This window comes from Pan troglodytes, chromosome X, assembly GCF_028858775.2.
Source record: "Pan troglodytes isolate AG18354 chromosome X, NHGRI_mPanTro3-v2.0_pri, whole genome shotgun sequence".
Lineage (NCBI taxonomy): Eukaryota > Metazoa > Chordata > Mammalia > Primates > Hominidae > Pan > Pan troglodytes.
The window spans coordinates 65,381,182-65,409,169 of NC_072421.2; the positions used below are offsets into that span (position 1 = coordinate 65,381,182).

The 27,988-nt window shown below is 40.3% G+C and overlaps 1 protein-coding gene across 6 annotated transcripts in view; it reads left to right on the forward strand.

The window, feature by feature from the left end:
- AR (androgen receptor) overlaps nt 1-27,988 on the forward strand; it is a 184,727-nt gene that overhangs the window by 127,968 nt on the left and 28,771 nt on the right. For 5 of the 6 annotated variants that reach the window (XR_008541895.1, XR_008541896.1, XR_002941296.2 and 2 more), the window contains 1 exon segment: nt 12,300-12,416. Coding sequence is in view for 3 of the 6 variants with exons in the window: in XM_054676212.2 (XP_054532187.1) it covers nt 12,300-12,416 (117 nt within the window). In the remaining 3 variants the exon portion in view is untranslated. 6 annotated transcript variants of the gene reach the window in all.

Consider the following 27,988-nt stretch of genomic DNA (forward strand, 5'->3'; position numbering starts at 1 on the left):
AACACAACTATTTTGAATTATCTGTCTGAAAGGTCACATGTCTCTATTTTTCCAGGATTGCTATCTGGTGCTTTATTTAGTTCATTTTGTGAGGTCATGTTTTCCTGAATGGTGTTAATGCTAGTAGATGTTTTTCAGTGTCTGAGCATTTAAAAGTTAGATGTTTATTGTAGTCTTCACAGTCTGGGCTTGTTCATACCTGCCCTTCTTGGGAGACTTTCCAAGTATTCGAAGGGATTTGGATGCTGTGATCTTAGTCTTTGGTCACTGCAGCCATATCTGCTTTATGGAGCATCCCATGCTCAGTAATGCTGTGGCTCTTTCAGACTCATAGAGTTACTGCCTGCATGCTCTTGGGTAAGAGCCAGGAAAATTTCCTGGATTACCAAGCAGAGACACTTGTTCTCTTCTCTCACTTTCCCCCAAACAAATAGAGTCTCTCTCTCTCTCTCTCTCTTTCTCTCTCTCTCTCTCTCTCTCCCTCTCATTCTCTGCCGACCTACCTGAATCTGGGGTAGGGATGACACAATCACATTTGTAGTCAACACCATTGGGACTGTGCTAGGTCAGACCCAAAGCCGGCACAGCACTGAGTCTCGCCCAAAGCCCACAGAGACCACTCCCTGGGTACTGTCTGTGTTTGCTCAAAGCCTAAGGGCTATACAATCAGTCAGTGGTGAAGCCAGCCTGTCTTATGTCCTTCCCTTCAGGGTGATGAGTTCCTCAAGCAGGTCCAGGGATGGTGTCCAGGAGCCAAGGCCTCGAGCTGTGACTGAGCTGGCACCCAATCCATAAGACAAAGATTTTTTCCACACTTTCCTTCCTTGTCCTCAAGCAAAGGAGTCTCTCCCTGTGGCCACCACCACCCCCATGTTCATGGCAAGTATTGTCTGGCTACCACCAATCTTCACTCAAGGCCCAGGGGTTCTTTAGTTAGCTTATGGTGAATGCTACCAAGGCTGAGTCTCTCCCTTCAAGGAAGTGGGCTCCTCTCTGGCCCAGGGCAGGTCCGGAAATACTATCCAAGAGCCAAGGCCTAGAATCAGTTTCCCCAAGAGCCCATTTGGTGCTCTACACCTACTGTGGCAGAACCAGTACCCAAGCTGCAAGACAAAGTCCTCTTTACTCTTCCTTCTCCTTTACAGAGACTCTCCCTATAGCCACCACAGCTGGGAATATGCTGGGTCACTCTTGAAGCAAGAACAGCTCTGAGTCTCACTCAAAACTCCTGGCAAGTACTGCCTGGCTATCACACTGATTATTCAGGGCCCAAGGGCTCTTTAGTCAGCAGGAGATGAATCCTGCCAGTACTGATTCCTTCCCTTCAAGGCAGCCGGTTTCTTTCTGGCCCAGTGTGTATCTAGAAATATCATTTGGGAGCTAGGGCCTGGCATGGTGACCTCAGGACTCTGCCTGGTGCCCTGTTCTACTGTGGCTGATGTAGTATCCAAATTGCAAGACCAAGTCCTCTTTACTCTCCCCTCTCCTGTCTTCAAGCAGAAGGAATGAGTCCGCCCTGGAGTTGGGAGCTGCATTGCCTGGGATTGGAGGAGGGGTGGCACAAGCACTCTCTTGGTCACCCCAGCTGGTGTCTTACTAGGTCGCATGTTCCCCAAGTCCACTGGCTCTGAGGCTAGCACACCAGGATTTGACCAAGAATTGCAATTCTTGTGGCTTACACTGCCTTTCAAGTTTATTTGAGATCCCAGAGCACTTTAGCCCACAGTGACAGGGCTTGCCAGAATTTAGTTTCTGACTGCTGAGATGGACAATTTGCCTCTGATTAGGGCTGGTCTAAGTGCTCCTTCTGTGGGCACTGGCTGAGTTCTGCTCCATGTTGCTTTCTGCTGTGACAGGGCAACATTGAGTTCCAATGCAAGTCCCACAGTCACTGCAATCTTCCTCTCCCAAGCCTGCTCTGAACACCATGTGGTTGCTGCTGGGGGCTGGGGGAGGGATGTTGTAGGCAATTCAAGAATGTCTTTCCTACCCTTTTCGGTGCTTCTTTCCTTGGTATGATATTAAAACCAGTTACTGTGATTGCTCACCTGATTTTTGGTTCTTATGAAGGTGCTTTTTTGTGTGGATCACTGTTCAATTTGTGCCTGCAAGCGGGGATGGTGGACAATTGCTGGAGGCTTCTCTTTGGCCATCTTGCTCCACCTCTACCCTAGTATTAGCAATTTCAAAGCAGTTGGGATGGAGGTAGAAGGAAAGGGCGCTTGGAATCAGAAAATCCATGTCTTAGCTTTGAGCTTTAGAAAATTCATTTGACCCTTGTAAGCCTCAGTTGCTTCATCTGTAAAAGAGAAATAATATAATGGCTGAAAAGATCAAAGGTGATAATGCTTTTGAAAACACTATAGAAAATGACAAAATATCACATGAGTATTATTTTCTAGTTTCTAGGAGTCTCCTTACCATTGTACAGGACAGCCATGTCTATTTTTAAATAAATTATTATTTGCCTCTGAGCAACCCTGCAAAGAGTTGCCTGTAGGAGAAACAGCTTTACTTGCAAATCACTCCACTGTTTTCTTTGTGCACAGCTTATTAATACATAAGGCATATGTCCTCCAGCCTGCAGTAACATTGGAATGATTACCTCTTTGGAGTACCTACCAGAGCTTCTCAAAGTCAATTTTGTTTATCACCACAAAAAATAGTCTGTTGCAGAGATAACCTCCAAATTTAATGACAATATTTCCAATCACTTTTGCATGATGCAGAAATAGACAAATATATAATTTTGCTTATAGAGACAATTATTGTCTCCCAACAAGTGATCAGTAGTCAGAAAATGGCCAAGAAATACCATGGGGTGTGCCTTCCCATAACAGCTTATCTTTGTGTTTTAGTTGCAAGGTTACTAAAAGCCTGTGCAGGGTTTATGGCAAAAGTAAAACTTGCTCCAGGAGCAAGCCCTTGTTTCATTGTCTAATGTTCTTAATCCCCAGCAGACAGGATTTGGATCTGGCATTTGGTAACAGGGCAGTTTCCAAAGTTGCTGTACGCAACTTGAGGAAGAGAGGTGATAGTATTGGAATGAATTTCTTTGTTGTAAGTTATAAATATATGGGCTTTTCCAATCCCATCACCCTTAAAACTTTATTTGTTTTCTGCAGTGAGGGTGTCTCCGTTGTCTTTAATATGCTTGCTTTGAGTTCATGGATGAACATTCCTGCCTGGCTGACATGTGGACTCTCTGAAATTGTTATAAGGTCTTTTTCTTTGTTTTTTTCTTGATGCCCAAGCTGCCAAGGGTAGTACTGGCAGTGGTGGGCAGACAAGGAGGTGATAGCAAACTTTGTCCTCTGGCCTCCCTTGACCCATTCCATTCATTATCTAAGGGACTCCAAGCCAGCATTCCACAGAGTGCCCTCACCAAACTCACTAAGACTGAAGGCGAACCAGGATTCCAAACAGCCATTATGAAAGGAAAGAGAGAGAGACTTAGGGTTTGCAAAATAAGATACCCTGTTGATTCTTTTTATTCCATACAGATACTACTATTCTTTAGGAAAACGTTAAAATCACATGATCTTCCAGGACCTGGGCTGCTTCTTTAAGAAGCATGTTACAGAAAGCTTTATTGGCCAACAACATATTGAAAGATAGATTAATCAATCATTCATTCAAATAAGGTATATTCAGAATTGAGGTATATTGTAGCCAGACAGTGAGACTACAAAAAAGAATGCACCGTACCCTTATCTCTTGCACAATCTAACGAGGGAGATAACCACTCTTTCAATTTACAGTGACCTATAACATTTCGTACACTGCTGAATATCTTTACATGGTAATAACACAATGGAAAGCTTGCAAAATAGACAGAGGCTAGGGGAAGAAGGATTGAGTGTGAATATAGCCTCTTATAAATCGAGAGGAATGATCTGTGTCTTCTGATCATACAGAGATAATAAATATGGAAATGATTTCAAACTAACAAAGCAAATGTGCAGAAAATACTGAGAATATAGTGGGCAGGATACCTGAGTTTTGGTTCCATCTCTGTTATTGACTCATTGTGTAATCTGGGTCAGGTCTGTTCTGCTCTCTGGATCTCACCCTTTCCTATCTGTAAAATGAGATTGTTGGATTAGATGATCTCCATAGAGGTTCTCACCTATTCTGACATTCAAAAGGACTCCTAATTTTTCTTATATAATAATAATATATATGATCTGTATAGTGATTTACACTTTATATGATATTTTTGCATCTGTTATCTCATGTGAGAAAAGCACTGGACTGCTGGACTGGGAATGAGGACACCTGGATTCTTGTCTCTGTTTTGACACTGATTCATGGTGTGATCTTCAAGCAAATTCTCTGAGTTTCAGTTTCTCAATCTGTAAAATAGGGGGGTATGAAGATTGGACTAAATCAGTAGGTCTCTAAAATGTTCCACAAAGCCCTGGGGTGGGGGGCTCCTACAGAGTTTCGCTAAGGCAAACCACAAGGCTAAGCCTTCATGGAAGAGGAGAAAAAGAGTGGCCTGACAAGAGAAGTTCCCAGTTTCCTATGCCAACCCCAGGCAGGTTAGGTTTAATTTTATCTGATTTATATAGAGAGTTTCTATGTAATGTTTTATTCTTAAAAATAGTTTACTATAAAAAACTCAACTAGTTTGATTTTTAAAGATTGCACATATAAGTGAGATCATGCAGTCAGTATTTGTCTTTCTATGCCTGGCTTATTTCACTTAGCATAATGTCCTCCAGCATCATCTATGTTGCTGCAAATGACAGACTTTTCTTTTCATTAAAGGCTATATAGTATTCCATCGTGTATGTACACCACATTTTCTCTTTTGTAACTTTCATTTTAGGTTCAGGGGTTCATGTGCATGTTTGATATATAGGTAAACTGCATGTCAGAGAGGTTTCTTGTGCAGATTATTTCATCACCCAGGTAATAAGCATAGTATCTAATCAATTTTTTTCTGATCCTCTCCCTTCTCCCGCCCTACAACCTCAAGTAGGCCCTGGTGTCTATTGTTCCCTTCTTTGTGTCCATTACACCACATTTTCTTTATCCACTTATCCATCCATGGACACTTAGTTTGCTTCCATATGTTGGCTATTGTGAATAATGCTGAAAAAAGTCAAACTCATAGAAGCAGAGAGTAGAATGGTGGTTACCAGGGACTGGGAGGCAGTTGACTGAGCTAGGAAAAGAGAGATAATAAAAGGGTACAATGTGTCAGTTATATAGAAGGAATAAATTATATTGAACTATTGCACAGCATGGTGACCATAGTTAATAATAATGTATTATATGTCTCAGTATTGCTAAAAGAGTAAATTTAAATATTCTAACCACAAAAAATTATTAGTAGGCAAGGTGATGGATATGTTAATTTGCTTGATTTAATCTTTCTAGAATGCATACATATATCAAAACATCCCACTGTACCCCATAAATATATACAATTATTATTTGTCAATTTAGAAATTTAAAAACTTGATTTAGATGAGCTCTAAGGCCTTAAGTATTAAAGTATTAAGTATTAAAGTGATATGTAACCAAGTATATTGTTTGGTAACTTCATTTTTGTTATTATTTTAACAAACCAATATATTGTGAATATACTTCCAAGTGAAAAGAAAAAAGACATTGCAGTCATCACTAATAACTGCAAAACATTCCTTTGCAAGAATATGGAATAATTCATTTAATCATTCCCCTAATGTTAGACATTCAAATGTTTCCAACTTTTTCTATTTAAATAATGCTACAATAAACTTCTATTTTGTGCTTATTGTATTATTTTCTTACAACACATCCCTAGAAGTGGAATTCCTAGAAGTTTATACACATTTCCAATTTTTTTCCAAATATATGGCAAAATTTCTCTCTAAAGTATTTTTATTCCTACCAGAAATACCTCTTCACCAACACGTAGTATTTAATCTGTACCAATCTGGCTTAAGACAATGATATTTAATTTGTATTTCTATGATTTCTAGCTAAATTAAATAATCTTCATATGCTTATTGGTCATTTGTACTTCTAACTGCTTTCTCCTGTCTGTTGCCCATTTTTCTATTGTGCTGTTTATTTTTATATATCGAATATATTGACCATTGGTTTTACATACTTGATGCTAATAATTATTCTTAGTTTATGGTTTGTCTCTGAGTTTTATAATGGTGTTTATTTCACATAAGAAATTATAAACGTTTTCTAATGAAATTTATCAAGTCTGTCTTCACTTATGTTTTCTTCATTGTCAATAACTTAAAATGCCCTTTTCTACCTTTAAAAATTTTGAAATTTTCCTCTGTATTGTCTAATAGTACTTACATGATTTCCTCTTTTAAATTGACATATTTAATCCATTTGGAATTTATTTTGATTTTAACTAGTAATTTAACTTTATTTCTTCTCCAAATGATTCACTAGTTGTTCTGACATTATTTAGTGAATAATTCATCCTTTCTTCACTGAATTGGAATGGCATATTCCATATACTGTGTCTGGTTTTGGCTTTTCTGATCTCTTCCACTGATCAACCTAAGCTGGAGCCAGTATCAAACTGTTGTAATCATTATGCCTTTAGATACTTTAAATGTACAGCAGGGAATGTCTTATTACTCTTATTTTTCACAAATATCTTGGCATTGTCTCATGTTTTATTCCTTCAGATAAATTTTGGGATTATTTTGTCAAGATTTTGTTTGAGTTGTTTTAAATTTTTAGATTTCATTGGGAAAGAACTGAAATCCTTGAAATATTGCTTCTTCTTAGCCAGGAATATGGTACAACTTTGCATTTAATTCAGGTCTTTCCTTAAATACCACCATGAAGTTTTTTGTTTTGTTCATATAGGTCCTGCATTAACACTATATATATAAAGTGTGAGAAATACTACGTTCTTCAGGATTCTCTATAGGTTAACAATGAAGATGATGACTCAACTCTTTTCTTTGTTTGCATAATGTGATGCCACTAATAGTGGGTAACTTCTCTGCCTTACCTCCTCTGTTCCAAACAGGATTTTTCAGAATGAACAAATTAAAAGAATCATAATCAGACACTAACCCCAAGCCATACTGCATGGCAGCACCAATGGGACTGACAGAAAACAACAGAAATAGGAAGAAATCCTACAGAGAAACAAACTTGAAAGCTGTCTCATGGCCTTTGAATCATACTTAAGTTTTATGATGGAAGGATACAACTATGAAGAAAGACACAGAGCAACATCAGACAGTCAAGAATTTCAGAGCCAGCTGGCATGCAGTGGACCTCATGCCAGCCCATTTTATGACTATTTAGGTAGTCAAGGGTTTAAGATTTTTCTAATAAGACAGTTATTATGCATTTCAATGAGTGATTTCTTTGCAGCTCTAGAGTGTGGCCTTACCTACTTCAACATGAGAAGATTTTTGTATTTTGTCAGTCATTTCACAATGACTTTTAGTGAGCCCTTCATTATAGACTGTGGATACAACTTTGCTGTTGGAAATTAACAGTGTCAAACAACTGGGTATAATGTTTGTAATATCTGAGGAGGGGGAGCTGCCTAGGAAGTTGTATTCCCTGTGTTAATTTTTCAGTCTCTTAGGTTATAGAGGACCTTCTAGAACCACCTTACAGCAGGATTACATCCCATTTACACAGTTCTCTGTCACTTGAATACAGAGAAGGGATCCACAAGGCCATATGCTTCCTAGACAAAGAGAAAAGATTTCTGCCACACTCAGAACGCTTTGTCTTCAGACTATAATCACCCACACCATATTTCCTTTGGATCCACTTTCCAGATTTTTGTGCTGGCACTAACACCAACTTGCTGTGGCTTGGAGCATGTAATTTCAATACTTTGTGCCCATTTTCATAAGTGAAGTGTCAGGCATCACATTGGGCACTTTAAGATTCTTTACAGCCCAATGATTCTGTGTTTCTAATTAGGCCCAATGGGTTAGAGCTAAAAGGAAACAGTGAGTTTCCTGGAAGGAAAGGACATATAACACAGTCCAGAGGTAAAATGGGCTGTATTCAAGAAAAGATAGGACAATACTTTGCAGGGATGCTGCAGAGAGGATTCAAGCCTTGTATGGAGGAATGGATGTGATACAACCAAAAAGTCTTTAAAAATTCTTTCCAACTAGTCTGAGATTTGTAACCTTATGGACTGTGATTTGCAGCAAACCAAGGATGTGATAAAGACTAGTATTGTTTCTAGAATGCAAGGATGGTTCAACATATGCAAATCAATAGTATTAACAGAATGAAGGACAAAAACTATATGATCATCTCAATAGATGCAGAAAAATAATTTGACAAAATTCAACATCATTTTATGATAAAATCTTTCAAGAAATTGGGTATTAGAGGGAATGTTTCTCAACACAATAAAGGCCATATCAGACAAGCCCACAGCTAACATTATATTCAATGACCAGGAATGAGATAAGGATGCTCACTCTCACCACTTCTGTTTAACATAGTACTGGAAGTCCTAGCCAATTTCATATTAATGAGCCTCATTTTCTTCATCCTAGAATGAAGTATATAATAATCCCTGTTATACTTACTTTGCACAGATTATTATTATCATTTAATTATTATTTTGAGACAGGATCTCACTCTGTCACCCAGGCTGGAGTGCAGTACCACAATCACAGCTTACTTCAGCCACGACCTCCCAGGCATAAAGGATCCTAGCCCCTCAGCCTCCTGAGTAGCTGGGAGTACAGGTGCACACCACCACACCTAGCTAATTTTTTTTTCATTTTTTTATAGAGACGGAGTCTCACTATGTTGCCCAGGCTGGTCTCAAACTCCTGTGCTCAAGCGATCTTTCCACCTTGGCCTTCCAAAGTGCTGGGATTACAGGAGTGAGCCACTGCACCTGGCCTTGCAGATTATTATTAAACTTTGTAAACTAATCAAATGAGAGTGATTATTGTTACTGTTAAGAACTCTGATAGCCTCATCCATATATTTGGAGAAATTGAATAAATAATAGGAAAGAAATAATAGCAGCCCAATGATTTTACCTTGGCTCTACCATCATTTGGGGAAGTGATAATTCAGATAGGAGAAGTGACTTGGAAGCAGTCTTGAGAGATTGCCTGTTCCATCCCCTATCTTTGTCCTTAAACCAAATTGTACAGATAAATAAGGTCTTATTTTTAGGACTTACAGAAAAAAGATTCCTTTCATATCCATCTTTGCAATCCTCAACCACTTCTGTCACTATTATGTGTCATTTCAAACATTAAATTCCTCATTCTGCTTTGAAGGAACCCATGTGTCATGTGTACCCATTTGTATGTTTTGGTGTGTTTTATGCTTTATGTGATCACCCACATATGCACAGATAATTCCAAAATCCAGTGTGTGGGTGTTGTATTCCCTGTGTTAATTATTCAGTCACACTCACTCAAACACCTATGCACTCACACATACATGAATACACACATGTACATTAGCATGTTTATGCTTATGTTGCATGTGACTGGCAACATCAGTGCCTTTCTAAGGCAATGTTAACTACCTTGAGTTTTGGGAGAGCTTTAGAAAACAAAGACAAGAGACTAAATGATTCTAGATGTAAGAGACAATGTTGCAATAAGTTACTATCCTAAAAAGACAGAATACAGGGACAAGAGACTATTATTTTGGATAGTTTCTTGCTTACCAGTAATACTTAAGTCCTTTACATTAAAAAAAAAAACTCTGTAAATATATTGCAGAAGAAATCCAGATGTCCTTCAAGATTCTTAGAGCTGGAAAAGATTTTAATGACTTTCCAGTCCAGTCTATCTCATGTAATCAATGGGGCCCAGAGAGGCAAAAGGTCTTGTCCAGGGTCATATAGTGAGTTAGTGATAAGGCTGAACAAGGATTCAGATGTTGGGGCTTCCAGCCCACTGCTCTTTCTCTCATCTGGGATTTGTGTATTTTTGTTCATTAGAGATTTTCCTCTGTAACCTCAATACCCAATGCAGGGCCTTGCACATAATAGATTATCAGTAAATGTTAAATTAATATGTCATGGCTTTGGTTGTACTGGGCTTTTGCACTTACTCCTGAGTAAATTGTAAAGAATATCTACGTTTTAGGTCGCCTTGTTTTAGACCAAGAGGTACCCAGAGAAAAGGTGTGAACTATGCTAAGGAAGTTATCCGAGTTCCAAATTGAAAAAAAAAAAAAAATTCATGCTTTTCCGCTATAACCTCTCTCATTCACAGAGTGATTCTCTTTCAGAAGGGCAATCTAGAACTATTCTGGGAGCCATATTCCATTGGTGGTGCAACCATTTCTTGACAAACTGGGGTCCAAGAAAGTATTTTCCTGGGGAAGATGAGATTTCTCAAAGAAGGCACGCACTTTCTAACCTAAGCTTATTTCAGTAATCAATGTAACAAGCTGGTCTTGATGATTGCAGCAGTACCAATACTGTGGGAGTGTACCAGTTCTAGAACAGCTACAACATTGGAATTGAACGCACTGGAATTGGATACAGGACCTGTTTTTGAGGAGCTAACACCCAAAGGCTGAACAGCACTCGTAGCACCGTCCTTTCTGTGCACATATTGTAGTCCTCAGTTTGCAACAGAAATAAAGCTGTTAGCAAATTATGTGTTCTATTTATGCAAATAAAATCCTGTGGTATGCTAGAAAGAGCACTGGCCTGGAGACCTTAGTTTTCTCATATGTTAAAAACCCCTAACACAGGCCTGGTTCATAGTAGGCACCCAATAAATAGTAGTTTTCTTCCTTTGGGGGCCTCCGATTCAGTGTGCTTCTTCAGGTAAGTCACTTCCCTGGAACTCCTCCTTGGAATGAGAGTTGTACTGTTGTGATTTTTAACAGTTCCTTCAAGCCAAGCATTTTGGAATCCTTTCATAAAGGGAGAAAGGAAGGAAAGAAGAAAGGAAAATTAAAGGAAAAAGAACAAATAAAACGTTAAAAAGGAGAAAAGGAAAAAGGATCCTTTACTACAATAAAACTAATCTTATGTTCTTGCAAGTAGCACTTTAAGTAAAAGAAGTTCTTTGCTGACCTGGTTACTACTGAACCTACTACATAAAATAGCCTACTATAATAGATGTATTTATGTGCCTAATCTTCACTTTTTAGGCTTAGTAAAGGGAGAGGAAAGCTGATGTATAGTTAAATTTGTGTTTTTAGTTGTTTTTTTTTTTCTACTCTCAAATATCAATCACTCTTTAGTTTCTCTTTCTTTTTCCGACCACAAGCATTCTTCCTCTGCTTAAAGAAGCTTCCCTAAAATCCCAGTCTATCCAGTAAGTCAAAGCACAGCAAGAAATTTGAGGAAAAAATACGAGGGACTTAGAGACAGAAAGGAGTGAGGGGATGCAGAAGCTGAAGCTGGAGCACGGTTGCAAGCATGAGAAGTTCTGCGTGTTTCAGAGCAGCCAAGGATGTATTTTTGCCTATTCCTGCTGGTGACTCTGTGTGTCTATGCATCCATCTGCTATATTTACATGTTTAGTCAGTCAATCCACGTTTGCTGAGAGCCTGCTGTGTGCCAGGATTGTGCTAGCGTAAAGGAGCAAAGTATTGAGCAAAATATGTTTGAGCAGCTGTAATTCTGAGGATCTCTAGGTCTGAGCATGTGTATGTGTGTGCGCTTCTATGTATCTGTGACAACTCCAGGTGTTCATGACAGTGATCTTTGTTAGTCTGTTGGCTTCATCGAACTTCCTTTTACTTGCTGTGATTCACTACATAGAGTGGGCTTTATCTCTGATTTTTATAACCTGCAAGACTGGGGGTATGATCACCAGCAATCTAAAAACAGTTAGAAATCCCATGGAGTTATCTTTTATAGAAGTTTTCCTCTACTAATATTATGAAAAATAAGCATCTTATTAGCTCGAGTGTAATTCTATGCATGATTACAGGTATCAATAGGAAGAAACATTGACTGAGTTCAAATCTCTTCTACGCCATGCTAAAGGGGTGACAAGTTCCACAATGGATCATTTTCTCATGGGCATTTCTGACTTTTGGTAAAAGTAGAGCACCTTAGTTTAAAAACCATTGAGTAGTCCTAATAGTGGAGATATTATCAGGATCTGAATTGTTCATCCCTAAAAAAAACACCAATGGAAATCAAACAATATAGTGCCAAATTAAACTGTTTGAATATTTAGGTTCTGTATGATCAAATTGTTTGGTACCATACTCTGTCCACTTTTTTTCATGTGGTAGGATACAATTTCATATCTTTTCTGTTCTAGAAATACCCGAAGAAAGAGACTCTGGAAACTCATTATCAGGTCTATCAACTCTTGTATTTGTTCTCCCAGGGAAACAGAAGTACCTGTGCGCCAGCAGAAATGATTGCACTATTGATAAATTCCGAAGGAAAAATTGTCCATCTTGTCGTCTTCGGAAATGTTATGAAGCAGGGATGACTCTGGGAGGTAAGATACTTTTCTTTCTCTTCCTCCTCCTTCCTCTCTCCCCCTTCTCCCTCATTTTCTAGTCTCTCTTTAGACCAGATTTTCTTCTTTGATGCTTCCAAGGGGACCAGCCACGCTCTAGACACAGGCTGACCCTTTCATAGGCAACGTGGCCATCAGCCAGCTGGTGCCTTTTTTTTAATCCTTATCTATACCAATCCCCATTCCGGGGCTCAGCATTAGAGCAGGCGGTGTGAAGCAGGGATCAGGAGCCAACAGAAGGTGAGTGAGGATGCATCTGACTGGGCAGGGCCTCCAGGGGACTTAATGATACTGGCCTGATGTTGTTCAATGGTAGCTAGGATGAGAGAACTAAGAAATCCAGAACAGTCAGAGGTGCAGGATGACCCAGGCATAGGCGCAGGATGACCCAGGCATAGGCGCAGGATGACCCAGGCACAGGCTGATCCTGAACACCTGGGAATATCCCTTAGCTAACTGCTGCCTATGTTGTAGGGCCAGCCACCTCGAATGAGAAGCTACTTCTCTTTGGAGCCTGTGACTAGGCTGCCACACAGAGCCAATTTCCTATCCTATCTCTCCCAAAGATGAGCAGGTGTTTTAATAATTTCCTTTTCTTTGCAAAGCTATTGACCATTTCCAAAAGCATTTTTTTTCAGTAGCACAGCAACGTGATAGATGGAAGATACAGCTCTTTCAAGGGCGTTCCTCTATCATAAGGCTCTCTGTCCCACAAACCTGTCTACCATGAGTGTTGTCACCATTCCAGAAAGGCTTGACATCAGTTGATTGACACTTATATTTTCCCTCTCCAAACTCCCCCATCTCTTCATGTTTACATCTGCCCAATGCCAGGGTCCTCGCTGCTGCCTGCTACTTCCAAAAAGATGTGTCTTTCATGAGAAAAACAAGATCATTAATCCACTTCGATTTGGAAATGGAATTTGAAGAAAGGCAAGCCTATTTCTGAGTGCCTGCAACTGTAGCCTCATACCCAATTATTCATTATTAGCCTGGAAAACCCAAGTGCCTAGAATCCAACCCTCTCCCCTCTCCTCTTAAGGCTAATTTAGACCAGTTGTCTATCTCTGGCTTTCTGTGAGGTGTTCAATACCTTGTCTGCCTATGTGCACATTTATAGACAACAACTAGTTCTCTTATCCTGGAGCAGGGCCATGTGTGGATCTTCATATAGATAACTATATCCTCCCCATCCTCACAGGGCAGTAGTATTATTTAAACAGAACAAAGTACCTCACATGAATTGACCCAGGCTGGATGAGAGACAATTTCAAAAGAATCATCTCAAGTAGCATCCAGTACTCCCAAACATCACAGGTAGATGTTCTGTGAGTGGCTTTCCAAGCATCCACATCAAATGAGACTCAGATATCTGAGAAAACTCAATCTTGTTTTGGTTTGCTTGGTGCACCCCAAAGAAATCCAACAATTGAGGTCTACAGTGGAGAAGAAGTAGGACTGGGGTCAGGGAGTACAGAGGCAAAGGCAGGAAGGGTGACAAAGTGATTGACAAGAAAAAATGTTCTCCATATGAATGTTGCAGCCCCATGTTGAGGGTTCTTATACACTCAACTGTCAATTATTTAGCCTTCTGTGAATTATGTATAGTATAAAAGATAGGGACTCTCAAGTAGGGAACCTCTTGGCTTGCCATCTGGCAATATGAATTGCAAGTCCACTTTGATGCAGGTAAAGTTTAATGGTAACAAAAGTCCTCATAACATTTGGATGCAAATCTTAACATTAATTCCATGTCTCAGCCAACATTCTCCATTATTAAGCAGCCTGTGATGTGATTACAGTGAACCACTTTTGAAAAGGAGCCTGTGTATAACAGATAATTTCACTATACTATATAACCGTCAGATGCAGGTTTGTAAATTAATTTGTTGGTGACAATGGTTCAGTACATTTTCAAATTGATTCATTGGTATAGTACTCAAATTTGAGTGGGCTTGGTGAACACAATGAAGACAAGCTGAGAAGTGCTGTGACTGGCCTTCATTTCAGTTGCAGGCCCATGATATTTTGAGTGTCTTCCACGTACAAGGCACCATGCTAGGCATTAGAGCTTGAGGCTGGCAAACTTCAGGAAGTGTTCACAAGATACCAGGATTCTTGATGTTGTGTAAATGGCCTTGCCTTTAGAGTCAGGCAGATCTAGTTTAAAGGCTCAGCTCCTTTATTTACTGTGTGCCCCTCTGAGCCTCAATTTCCTCATCTCTGATTTAGAAATACCATCCTCATAGAGTTATAATGAGGATCAGATGACATGATGAATGTGAACATCCTTGATAAATAGCAAAATGCTAGACAAATATGGGGGCTTAATATGACATTGAGGTCACTAGTAATTTAGCTGGAAAGTCTGTAACACAGCACTTCCCGATGGCTTTTACCCTAAGTAACTTAGTATGCCATATAATATGTAACAGCACCAACAGGCAGAGAATCGCCAGAAAACACTCTTGATTACCTCAAACGAAAAAGTACCATCAGGATCCTGTTCAGAAGCTAATTTTAGTAATTAAGGGAATCATATGCTATGTTCAAATACCATGCCAGTAAAAACCCAGTTGTTTACCTTCTTAAATCACTGCTTGAAGAGCAAATCTTTCCATTTTGCTGAATGAACTTATCTCCACGTTCCCTGCCCTACTGACACAACCCGCTCCCAAGTTTATTGTTAACTTACACATTCAATGCACAGCACACCTTTACTCAAACAATGGAAAAGAAAGAAAGTGTCAATACAAAGTAGCCCTTGTCTATTCCTTAAGGACTAGACTTCCATTTTCATCAGATTTGGATTTAGCATAGACATATTGATTACCTTGAAGAAGAATTCATATAATTTTATCTTCTGATTCCCATCACTCAAATCAAAATTATATAATATATTCCAAAATGGCAACTAGGAATGTGGCCTTGGGCAAGTCCCTTCTCTCCTCTGATGCTTGGTTTTCCCATCATAGAACTGGAATTGGGGCTTCACCGAGGACCTTTCTGGTGCTAACATTTTGTGATTCTATGTAAAAAGCCACACAGAAAGGATTGTTTTTCAGCCCTTTCTGAGATTGTCTGTTCCCTGCTCCCAGAAGTATAGATAGTGAGACTTGAGTGCTTTGATACATCGTAATTGTATCTACCTCCATTCACACCTACTTAAGATATCTGTCTAAAAGTAGACTAGACAGATTATTGAGAGAGTGGAGGGCAGAAGGGCTGTCTCTGTATCTTAAAGAAGCTGGCACTCTTCAGCTGATGGCTGCTTGGTCTTGAGGCCTCAAGATCTTTAATCTGGCTTTCTCTATAGTGTTTCATTCACTGTTTGGTGATGGAATCTCTTCAGTTCAGAGATACTTAATAGATATAGCTTTTTCTTTCCTGCTTCCAGGCCTACCTACCTGTTTCTTGCTTTTTTTTCTAGCAGCTGTTGTTGTTTCTGAAAGAATCTTGAGGGTGTTTGGAGTCTCAGAATGGCTTCCTTAAAGACTACCTTCAGACTCTCAGCTGCTCATCCACAACAGAGATCAGCCTTTCTTTGTAGATGATTCATTCCTGGCTGCATTTGAAAACCACATATTGTTAATTGCTTGACGAATTTAAATCCCTTGACTACTTTTCATTTCAGAAAACACTTACAAAAAAAGTCCAAATGAGGACCTTCCCTCCAGTGAATTAGCTGTGGCTTTCTCACAGTCCATAGTTAGGATAAATGTAAAGCCATTTCTCATTTTTCTCCGCACTTTCCAAGGGTACACTCCTTGTTTCCAAGACGGAATGAGAAATAAAGAAGTGCCCTTCCTGCCATCTTCTCCCCTGACCCTTTCCTCCTTCCCACTTTCCCTCCTATTCCTCCCCAAACATGATTTATTTCTGCGTTTTGCAACTCTTGAGTTCTCAGCATTTAGTAAATGGTGTTGGTCCCTGTTGATTCCTTCCTCTCCTGGACCATGGAAGGTAGTAGGCCTTTCAGAAATTTCAGGTAGCAGCCAAACCCCAGAAGAAGAGAAGGAACACGGAGTCCTAGACCATGTGAGAACCTGAGGTGTGCAGCATTTACTTCACAGATTTGTCTAGCATATTTGAGAAGTATCTTTCCTACTAGGAGACTGAACTCTGCATCTGAGAATAGAAACTTAACATATCTACAGGTTTTGACAACCTCTATGAATTATCTAGTTGAGAGGATGGCTCAAGGAGCCTATTGCCATGGTCTGATGTCGTTATGGACGCTATGAACATCCTTGCAGTTTCCATTGTTGAAGACAGCCCTGATGCCAGCTGTCTCATCATTCCCCATGTTCAAGAGCATCCCAGCATTGCTACCTCAGGATCCCATGTCCTGAATGCAACAGAGTGATTTCGCTGCTGAGTTACTATTCATGGCGTGGCTCTTCACAGCATTTATTCATCCATGTATCTATCCATTCATCCTTCCAGCCAGCCAAGAAGCTCATGCTTTCATCTTTTCATCCATTTACTCACCTATTTATTCATTTAGCAAATATTTATTGAGTACCAACTATGTGCCAGACACTCTGCTAGGCATTTTGGGGAAGCAGAACTGAATAAGATATTATTCCTTTCCTCAAAAATTTGAGCAAGAGGAGAAAGGCAGTAATGAGGAATATACCTTAGCCATAAAGGAAAAATAAGAAATCACTTGGAAGAAGTTTAGTGAGATGGAAGGAAAAGGACATCCAAGGTAAAGGGTACAGTTTGAATAAAGGCACAGAGACATGAACAAAATGCATTGAGGGTTTGAGGAACAGCAATTGGTTTAACATGGCCAGAGCTGGGGAAATGGTAAGGGCAAGCTGAAACCACATTGAAAGCAAACTTGGTTATTATACTAGGTAGTTTAGACTTCAAGCAGTTGAAAATCTGTGAGCATGGGATAGGCATGATGACATTGTGTTTATTTGCATGTTTCTTTAAAGAAAACTGGCAGCAGCACAAATGTTTTGTTGATGAGGGTTTAAATTGTAGAAAGTGAGACAATTTTAGGAAGGCCAGCTAGAGAGAAATTTCTAGCATCAAATTTTGCTAAACACCTAGGATTTGTTCCTGGGGCTAGTTACCTCCATTTGGGTTGTTACCTGCAAGTACTGACCACGTATATGAAGAAGTACTGGTTTAGACCAAGGCAACTGGCTTGTATAAGAGGCCTACCCTCATACCAAAAGCCAGTTTCCTTGGTCTAGGCCAGTGTTTACTGGTATGTGTCCTGAGAAAACTAGTTCCATGACATGTTCCATGAAAAATATGATTTCTATTGTCAAATAAGTGAGGGAAACTTGCATATCATTGTCCTGCTCAGGAAGATTTACAATCCTTATTAGCATATCACAGGTCCTGGTGAATACTGCGGTAAAGTAACCGAGGAGCTTTGTAACTCAGGATTCCCGAAGTTGATTCAACCACAGGACCTCATTTATTCACATAACACCTGTTATCCTACAAAACCACTGTTCTCTGGAATACACTTTCGAAAACATGGGTATAGATAAAAACTCTATCCTATAGGCAGAGAATACCTATACCTCTAGCTCAGGTCATCATTTTGCAGATGTGTGTGTCATTAAGAATCAGTCAATAATGCATTAATGATCAAAAGCAGACCATCCTTACCACATGGTGCATAAGATTATGCTATTATGCTATTAGCTACTAATGCCACTGAAGTTAATTATGTTGGGTCTGCAACGTTGTCATACACAAAGGATAGGATGCAAAACTGTCCTAGGCCAAAGCATGGTTATTGCCCAAGTTATCTAATGTCTGCAGGTACATATTCCTGGCCTAAGGATTGTGCTAAAGAAGTTATTTCTAAGAAATGTAGTGACTTCCAGCATCATGCAGAATGACCATTTAATATTTTGAATATCTAGACATTCTGCTGTAGAATTTAATAGTCCTTTTATACACTGTCTGACCAACATTTTGACATTTACTCAGAACCCCATCACAGTGCTACCACATAACCTCATTGCTAAAGTGGGAGGCCTAGAAATTACAGATTTGTAGAAACCATCCAATGATTGAATCCCCTCTACTTCCTGTTCAGCAGGCAGCAGAGTGTCATAAAGAATTAACAATGTGGAACTCAGTTACTGGGATTTCTTCCATTCTCCTTTGATTCTCTAGACTAGAATTCCAAAGACCCTCAGGCTGGTGATGAAAGTGGGAAGTCTCATTTCTGAGAAGTGCTGCTTCCTACCCACAATTCTTTGATAGCTGAGTGCTTTGGCTGATCTGCATAACTGAGGTGTGCACCAAGGAGCAGAATTACTCTATAAATTTTGGCATCAACATGTGCAACGTGTGACTCAGCACTTTGAAACTCTGAGGATTTTTTTGTTTGGTTGGTTTTTGTTTTAAGATGTCCTGTGGTATAGTGAAAATAGTACAATAGACTCAGATACAGAGAGGCCTTGTTTCTAGTCTTGGTTCTGTCACTTACTATCTTGATGTCCTTGCACAAATCACCAGACCTCTCTGAGCCTCAGTTTCTCCAACCACACTGTGGGAATAATAAAATCTTTTTTACGGCATTGTTGTAAGTATGTAGAGAAACTGGTACACAGTAGGCACACAATCAATGTCACCGTACCCTTCAGCCCTTCTTTTGTGGATGAAAAATGGTCTTTGTTTGTGCTCCCAGTCACCACTGGGGTCTGTTCTCTCTCTCTGCTGTTACAGTGTGGCTTTTGGTTCTTGTTTCTTTGTTCTTTGGTCTGTAAATTACCCTTGAAACAACCCTTGAAATTTCCACTCCATGACCTAAATCGTCATCCCTAAATTGGTTACATACATATTTGGTGACACTTTGGAGGGGAAAAGCTTTATGTCTCTCTAACTGTAGTTCTTAAGGGAATTTTGCATATGGAAAAAACAGAGACTCTGTCTCTTAATTCCTCCAAACCAAATTATCTGGGATAGCACATATATGTTGTACTCTGTCTCTGAGCATTTGCTCTTAGAGAACTATGGTTAGAGCGAAGTAAATTTTTCTAATCATAAAAATTAATGATACCGCATATCTGATACTTGAATGAGTACCTCCTTGTAAAATTTATACTTAAATCCTTGAGTTTTTAAAGTGTAATAGCAATAGAAAGATTTTATTGTTGTTTACTTTTACTGTGAGTGCTCCAAAATCCCTCAGTTGCTCTTGAAAGAGCAAGATGATGTCATAGGCAATATTTTCCAAAGGTAGTAGGCAGAAAACTGAGTACACAGCACACAATAGGCCATATATACAAAAGCAAGTATTTTGCAAATATAATAATTCAGGAAAAAAGCTTCACTTTCGTTGGTAACCTGTTTGTTTAAAACCATTTTATTATTTATTATTTAAAAAGAGTGTCACTTGTTACAGATTGTGGGATGTGTTCCTTAAGATCACAAAAATGTAAAATATTTTCTTTTTATACTGAACACATACATAGACAACTTACCTGAGCAAGCTGCTTTTTAGAGACATTTGCACATCTTTTGGGATCACGTTGTTAAGAAGTAGAACTAAGGGAAAAACACGCAGCCACCCAGAAATCGGTAGAGCCTTCAGCTCATCTGTTATTAATATTTCTGTGACAACAGATATCTAGGAAGTAAACAGGAAATTGCATCTCTATCCTGCATCACCTTTTTTGGAATCAGGTTCCATTCTTCTCAGTCCAGTTCAACCTTGTGATACTTTTTAGATCTCAACCAAGGCATAGAAATATATTTCCCCTTGCTTAATACCCCATGGAACCAATGCCCCTGTGGTTGAAGTAAAAATTGATTGTTGAGGGACATTTCAGCCCTCTAGCAGTCAACAATTAAAAACATGTAAGCACCGAGCACCTGCAGAAAACTTGGACTGGCATTTGGATCTAAGAAGAAAATCTGCATCTTGACCAAGATGAAAAGTCACCAGCCCAGGCTTGTGCAGTGAAGTGTCATGTTGGCCACAATGAAACTGAAAGAGACTGATGACTCTCCTCAGGGTGGAAAATGAGGCATGGAAGCTTTGATTAGTGAGCTGTTAGGCACACAGACATTAATTTCAAAGCATTCTCATCTCCAGTCTGAGTAATAATGCTTGTAGTATTATGCAATTGTTTGGCTGCTGCAAGAAATTCAGCAGACTCCAACAAGTAGTCTTTCTTGGTCTCTGAGTGACTGTAACTTAAATTCTACCTCCCTTCTCTTCTCCTACATCTTCTCACTCCCCACCCCACCCCCCCCCCACACACACAATTCTTGTCCACTATATTCAGAGAGATGCACGCACACATATATATGTATATATATATAGTATATTTGTCAATAAAGCAGAAAAGAAGAAAAAACTCCAAGTAAACAATTTTCCATTTCCCCATCTCACTTCTGTCTTACAAGTAGATAGGAAAAGAGAAACCCCCAGTAAAAAATGGCAACCGCCCACCTCCCCAACTTTACATGCTGCTTCCTATGTTAGAGGATCTGGCTTAGGCATCTGATTATGGAGCCTGCTAGATACAAGCCCGTATTTAGACTGCTACAGTCAACAATGTCTCTCTTTCATACTAGAAAAATTCCGGGTTGGCAATTGCAAGCATCTCAAAATGACCAGACCCTGAAGAAAGGCTGACTTGCCTCATTCAAAATGAGGGCTCTAGAGGGCTCTAGTGGATAGTCTGGAGAAACCTGGCGTCTGAGGCTTAGGAGCTTAGGTTTTTGCTCCTCAACACAGACTTTGACGTTGGGGTTGGGAACTACTCTCTTGATTGCTGACTCCCTCCAACGGGACCAATAGTGTTTTCCTACCTCACAGGGATGTTGTGAGGACGGGCTGTAGAAGTAATAGTGGTTACCATTCATGTAGTTGTGAGTATCATGATTATTGTTTCCTGTAATGTGGCTTGGCATTGGCAAAGTGCTTTTTGATTGTTCTTGATCACATATGATGGGGGCCAGGCACTGACTCAGGCGGATGCAGTGAAGCTCTGGCTCAGTCGCTTGCTTTTCGTGGTGTGCTGCCAGGAAGAAACTTTGCTGATGGGACTCAAGGTGTCACCTTGGACAAGAAGCAACTGTGTCTGTCTGAGGTTCCTGTGGCCATCTTTATTTGTGTATTAGGCAATTCGTATTTCCCCCTTAGGTTCTAGCCTTCTGGATCCCAGCCAACGACCTAGATCTTAGCCTCAGGCCCTGTCACTGAGCCGAAGGTAGTAGCTGATCCACAGAAGTTCAGTAAACAAGGACCAGATTTCTGCTTCTCCAGGAGAAGAAGCCAGCCAACCCCTCTCTTCAAACACACTGAGAGACTACAGTCCGACTTTCCCTCTTACATCTAGCCTTACTGTGGCCACACTCCTTGATTGCTCTCTCACATCACATGCTTCTCTTCATCAGTTGTGAGGCCTCTCATTCTTCTCCCAAGCCAGACTCAAATATTGTATTGATGTCAAAGAAGAATCACTTAGAGTTTGGAATATCTTGTTCTCTCTCTGCTCCATAGCTTCCATATTGACACCAGTTTCTTTCTAGTGGAGAAATGGAGTCTGTGAAGCCAGGGAAAGACACATGTGAGAGTCAGAAGGACTCTCCCTGACTTGCCTGGGGCCTGTCTTTCCCACCTTCTCCAGTCTGTCTAAACACACACAAACACACACACACACACACACACGCTCTCTCTCTCTCCCCCCCCAACACACACACACTCTCTCTCTCTCTCTCTCACACACACACACACATACTTCTTTCTCTTTCCCCTGACTCAGCAACATTCTGGAGAAAAGCCAAGGAAGGACTTCAGGAGGGGAGTTTCCCCCTTCTCAGGGCAGAATTTTAATCTCCAGACCAACAAGAAGTTCCCTAATGTGGATTGAAAGGCTAATGAGGTTTATTTTTAACTACTTTCTATTTGTTTGAATGTTGCATATTTCTGCTAGTGAAATTTTCCCTTAATAAAGCCATTAATACACCAATCGTATTTTCTTATTTACAACAGACTGAGAGAATTAATGCTGTTAACATTGGATCTTTTTTCTTTTTTTTTTTTTTTTCCTTTTTTTTTTTCTCTCTCGTTTGCTTTCCAGGTCATGCTGACCTGTTCAGCTTGGACTGTTTCACATTTGTTTTTAATGTCAGTTTAAATGTAATTGTAAAAGCATGTATGCTCTAAAATCATGTAGTTACTTTTTTCAGTGGAAAAGCCTGGTATTCGAAAGCATTTCCAGGCTCTGCAATTTCATATGAGCAGGTTTTTGGTAAAATCTTTTGTCCCTCACTCAGGATGGTATCTGGACAGTGAGCCCCTTTCTTCTGGCTCAGTAGTCAGAGAGAGGAGACTTGGAGACAGTTTCTGCTGGATCCTGTGCTTTGGCAAGGATGTGCAGCATTGCATATCATTCTATCATTAATTTTGTTTACTCCTCCATGAACTAAAAACCATTAGACTAAATAGTCCAACATAAACCTTGAAAGATAAAATTTGATATTCTTTTGCCTGGCCATTTCTCTGACCCAGAATTGGGGCTGGGAGGGGATTGGAGACTTGGGGGAAAGAATCAAGGAGGCTTCTTGCCTGGGGGAATTTGGCATGCACTTATTAATCCCATTTGGTTGCACTCCCTACTAATCCCTCACTCCATACCTGCCAAGGATTGGCTCTGCTCCCTGCTTCTCATCCCTGTCCTAGTTTTTCCTCACCTATCTCCATTTCCCACCACTGATCCTTCTCTCCAGTAAGATGCTATTCAACCCGATGAAATATAAAGAGTAGCACCACCCTGGAAGTCAGGATACCTTAGTTTTAGCTCCTGCTCTACCATTATCTAGCTGTGTGACCTGGGGCATGACTTAACCTTTGCTCTTCAGTCTGAACAGTCTTTAAGAATTGGTTTGGAGGAGGAAGGAAGGGATAGACAAGATCCAAGGCCTTTGAACTCTTTTTTGGAAATGGATCCTTTTCTTCAAACAAAATTTGATGCAGAGTCCCAAATTTACCTACAGAATAAAATGCTGCTGTTCTTGTTTGAAAGGAAGTGGGGTGCTTGGAGCCACATGCTCAGGCCCACTTTGCCCCCTCTCAGGAACCCTCGAAAAAACTTATAGGACTTATAGGACTCTTGGGGATCTGCCAAGTCTCTCTTATGTTACATTTCAGTCCTTGTGAAACTCTATATGTTTCATCAGTTCACTTTTTCAGAAAGTTCACCTGCTTGGGGTAAAGGTCATGAAGTGGAGAATGTGGGGCTCAGTAACTAGCAATAGTAAAAAATATCATTGTTTGGCTTGCAGAATTTACTCTGTTCTAAGCATCTTACACACATACTCATCTGAAAACTCACAACAACCTTGTGAGGTAGATCTGTTATTATCTTAAGATTCTGAAACCTGCCAGCTTGACTCTCAATCTTTGACTTGAGACCAGTTGCCCAACATGGAAGGTTATACTTTTCACAGTTTACCACCAGAAGCAGTCTTTCAGAGTGATTTCTAGCTAGAGATCCATTCTTAGAAAAAGTCAGAACCTGCCCATTAGCATACACTGTCACATGGTGCAGAGTACCTTCACTGGGTTCATCTCATTTCCTCCTAAAAATAGTCCTATGCAGTAGTCCAGTCATATCATCACCATTATATAGATGAGAAAAACTGAGGTGTAGGAGAAATCAAGAGATCTGTTCAAGGTCACACATTCCATAAGACTCTGAATACCACCATCAAGAATAATAAACCTTTTATGTGAAAAGCATTTTAGAACTTCAGTGTCATTATTGCATTCTGCCTCCTGGAGTTCAGTGCACTTTTTCACCATGCTTTAATCTTGGAGTCCTGGTGGTACAGAATCTGCCTTCTACTCTCAGACAACACCACAGTGTCTTTATCCCTCATAACAAACTTATGAATTAAGTAATGATATTATCCCCATTTTACAAATTAGTTAACTGAGATACCGAGAGGCTAAGTCTTGCCCAAAGTCACACAGCTAGTCAGCGATAGAGCCAGAGTTACAAATGAGGCAGCCTGACTCCAGAATATTTGCTCTTAACTACTACTCTTTATACATATGTAAGGAAACTAAAAGCAAAAGAGGGAAAGATGTCCCTGAGGTCCCACAGTGAGCTCCCCTGACTCACAATCCAGTATTCCTCTGACCTTCTAATCCTAAAGTTATACAGTAAGGTCCCTTGACTCTAATCCTAGTAGATGGAAAGATGGCTGGCATGATTTAAGCCAGAGGCCACAAACTGGCTTCCCCAGAGCCAGAATTCACCTGCAGAATTCTGTTTGTCCAGCACAGTGTTTGTTTAGAAAATTGACATAGACTGCCCCTAGGCAGGGCATCAATCACTGTCATTGTCCCCAGCCCTCCCTATTTATGTTTGCCAGACTTTTTTACTCATTTATGTGTCTGCCTGACTTGTGAAGGTATTTGAGTTTATGACTTTTAGATTTAAGCATTGCAATATATAAGCACTGCACACATGCATTCACAAAAGTATAGCCTAGTCTAGCTTCACAAAGAATTTGTAGCCCTACACCAAACACACCTTTATGTTTACTTAGTGTTTAGAATTAGATTTAAGATCAGAATTTAGTTTCACAGGCATTCATGTGTGGAAGAACCTCAGTTATTGTTTTTTGTTTCATACTGTCTCACCCTTGCTTTCCCTGCTGTGTCTGGACCCCTGTCAATCCTGCTTTCTGCCATTCTTCATGCCTGAGTTAGGGCCCCTGCAAGCCATTCACTGGTTAATCTTTAGGAATGAATGGAGAGTGGAAACCAGTTTGGAGGGTTCACTGTGTCCCAAGCATCCTCTCATTTAGTTCTCATAAGTGTCCTAAGAGACAGGTGGCAGCACATTCGTTTTATAAATGAGGAAACTAAATCTCAGAGAAGCTGAACAAAGACCTCAAAGTCATTAAGGTAGTAATTAACGGAGCCGGGATTTGAATGCAAGACTGTTGGACTCCAGAGCCTATTCTTTTGCCCTACACCACAGTTCCTTACAAGGAAGATGTATTCGTTTTCTATTACTGCATAACACATTGCCACAAATTTAGCAGCTTCAAACATTTATCAGCTCACTGTTTTGTAAGTCAGAAGTCTGGCACAGCGTGGCTAGATTCTCAGTTCAGGGTCTCTGAAGGATGAAACTGATGTGTTTACCAGGATGCATTCTAATCTGAAGCTCAGGGTTCTCTTCCAAGCTCATGTAATTATTGCAGGATTCAGTTATTTGTGGTTGTAGGACTAAGGCTCCCTCTTCCTTTCTGGCTACCAGCCAAGGGCCATTCTCAGCTCTTGGAGGCTGCCCTCTTTCCTTATCATGTGGACCCCAACACCTTCAAAGCCAGCAACAGAGACTCTTCCTTGTGTTGAATGTTTCTCACTCTACGGATGTCTTTCCTGGAGGATCCCAGTCCCGTAAGGGCTCACCTGATGAGGTCAGGTACATCAAAAATAGCCACCCTTCAAATTCAACTGAATTAGCACCTTCATTACATCTACCTAGCCTTTTTACAACAGCATCTAGGTTAGTGCTTGACTGAATGACTGGAAACTAAGGTCTCAGAATCTCGGGGGCCGTCTTAGAAGTCAGCCTACTACAGATGTTGATTCTTTTCATGTGTCAAATTTCATAGTGAGATAGGGAGAACAGAAACATCACATCCTTGACCTTAGGTAAAGGGATTCAAACTTCCTAAGACTTTGGAAACTTCACGCCACTTTCACCTTTTCCTTAATCATGGTTGAGAAGGCCTATATCTTGGAGTGGCCAGGAGTGAGACTGGAACAGTACCTAAAGGTTAAGGACGCTAAAGAAGTTACAGATTGGTTACATCTGCTCCTCCCTAGGAATGATCCATGGAACCTGATTTGAAATTTTTTTCTCTGGTGCTATAGAGATAGCTCCCACAGGGGTCTAATGCCCCAGGGCTGAAAAGTTAGTTCCCCATAGGATCCAGGCATGATATCAGGCCAGGTGTTACAATCTCCTAAAGAGGAGGTATGGACTGGAAAGCCCCTTGCCAATGGCCCTTTCTTGTCACTGCTCTGACCCAAGACTAACAGGGCAGAGATAGTGAACAACTCACATACTATTAAAACTATCCACTTATACTTCCCCCTTTCTCTTTGCTTTATCACTCCATTTAAGTAAACCAATGAGTCTCTGCCTTGACACAGTGGCAAGCTGACCTGTATCTTATATGAAATAATTAGATTTGACTCTGGGGCTCAGGTGCAGAGGGCAGGAGGGGCATAAGGATGGCCTTCATGGAAGAAAAGAAGTCCTTGGATACTGAGTAACAGCTGAGACTAGCAAGCCTCATTGTCCAGGATTCCAAGTCGTCTAGCAACATCCTGGTCTCTGCTGCAGACAGAACAGAGGATCCCCCGGCAGAATGAATGGAGTCTGATTTCAATTACGTTCAGTATAGTCACTCTCTTTAGGCAGAGAAGCCAGAACACCTGGTGCAGCTAGGGCCACTGTGGTCACAGGGACAAGCACACTACCTGGGTCCTGGAGGCAAGTGGGAATGCAGTTTTTCTTCCTTAAGCAGATGCCATATAGGCCTGGGGAGGAGGATGTGAGAATACCAGCCAAGTTCTCATTGGCACTATACAGAGAAAGGGGAATTATTTCATCTTGATGGATTCTCCCCACAGTCTCTGCACATATTGATCTTACTTGTAATGAGTTTGCTTAGGTTCACGAGTCATCATCCCAGGGAGATCTGAGTCATTGGTGGGAAAGTCGAGGAGACAGATTATATCTCACTGATCTCACTGTCACCAATTGCTCTGTGTGTCCCTCCACCTTTTGAAAAAGTCCATGGATTCATTTGTGTGTAATTCATTTGGATTTATTTCTTCTTTATCAATAGCTTTAGTGGGGTATTGCAAATGGGAAAGTTGCCCCAGAGAACAGTGTACATTCACAGCATTATTCAGTAGAACTTTCTGAGATGATGAAAATCTTCTATATCTTATGTTGTACAATATAATACAGCCACTAACTACATGTAGCTTTTGAACACTGGAAATGTGGCAGGTGAGACTGAGGGATTATATTTTTAATTTTTTAATGTTGTAATTAATTTAATTTTTTAAAATTTTTGCTTTCTATTTTATAGTTTAATAATTAAACTAAACTTACGTAGCCCACATGTGGCTAGTTGGCTACTATACTGGACAGTACAAGTCTAGAAGGATCTCAGAGAGACACATGCTGAGATACAGCAGGAATAAGTTAGTCAAAAAGAGAGCCAATGTAACATAGGGAATTCTGGATTGGGAATTAGAGCCCTGGCTCTAATCTCAGCTCTGCCACTAGGTGACCTTGCCCTCTCTGGCTTCAGCCTCCCCATCTTTGACTTGAAAGGTTAAACTAACTAACGTCGAAAGTCCCAAAATGGTGGCTGTGGACTGAATTCAATTTTGGGATACACAAGTTTCAGGAATTTTTTAAAAATCTATTAATGCCTTCTAGGTGTGTGTATGCACGCTTGCAGACATGTGCCCATGCACAAGCATGGGAAGGCAGTAAGGCATTCGTTTC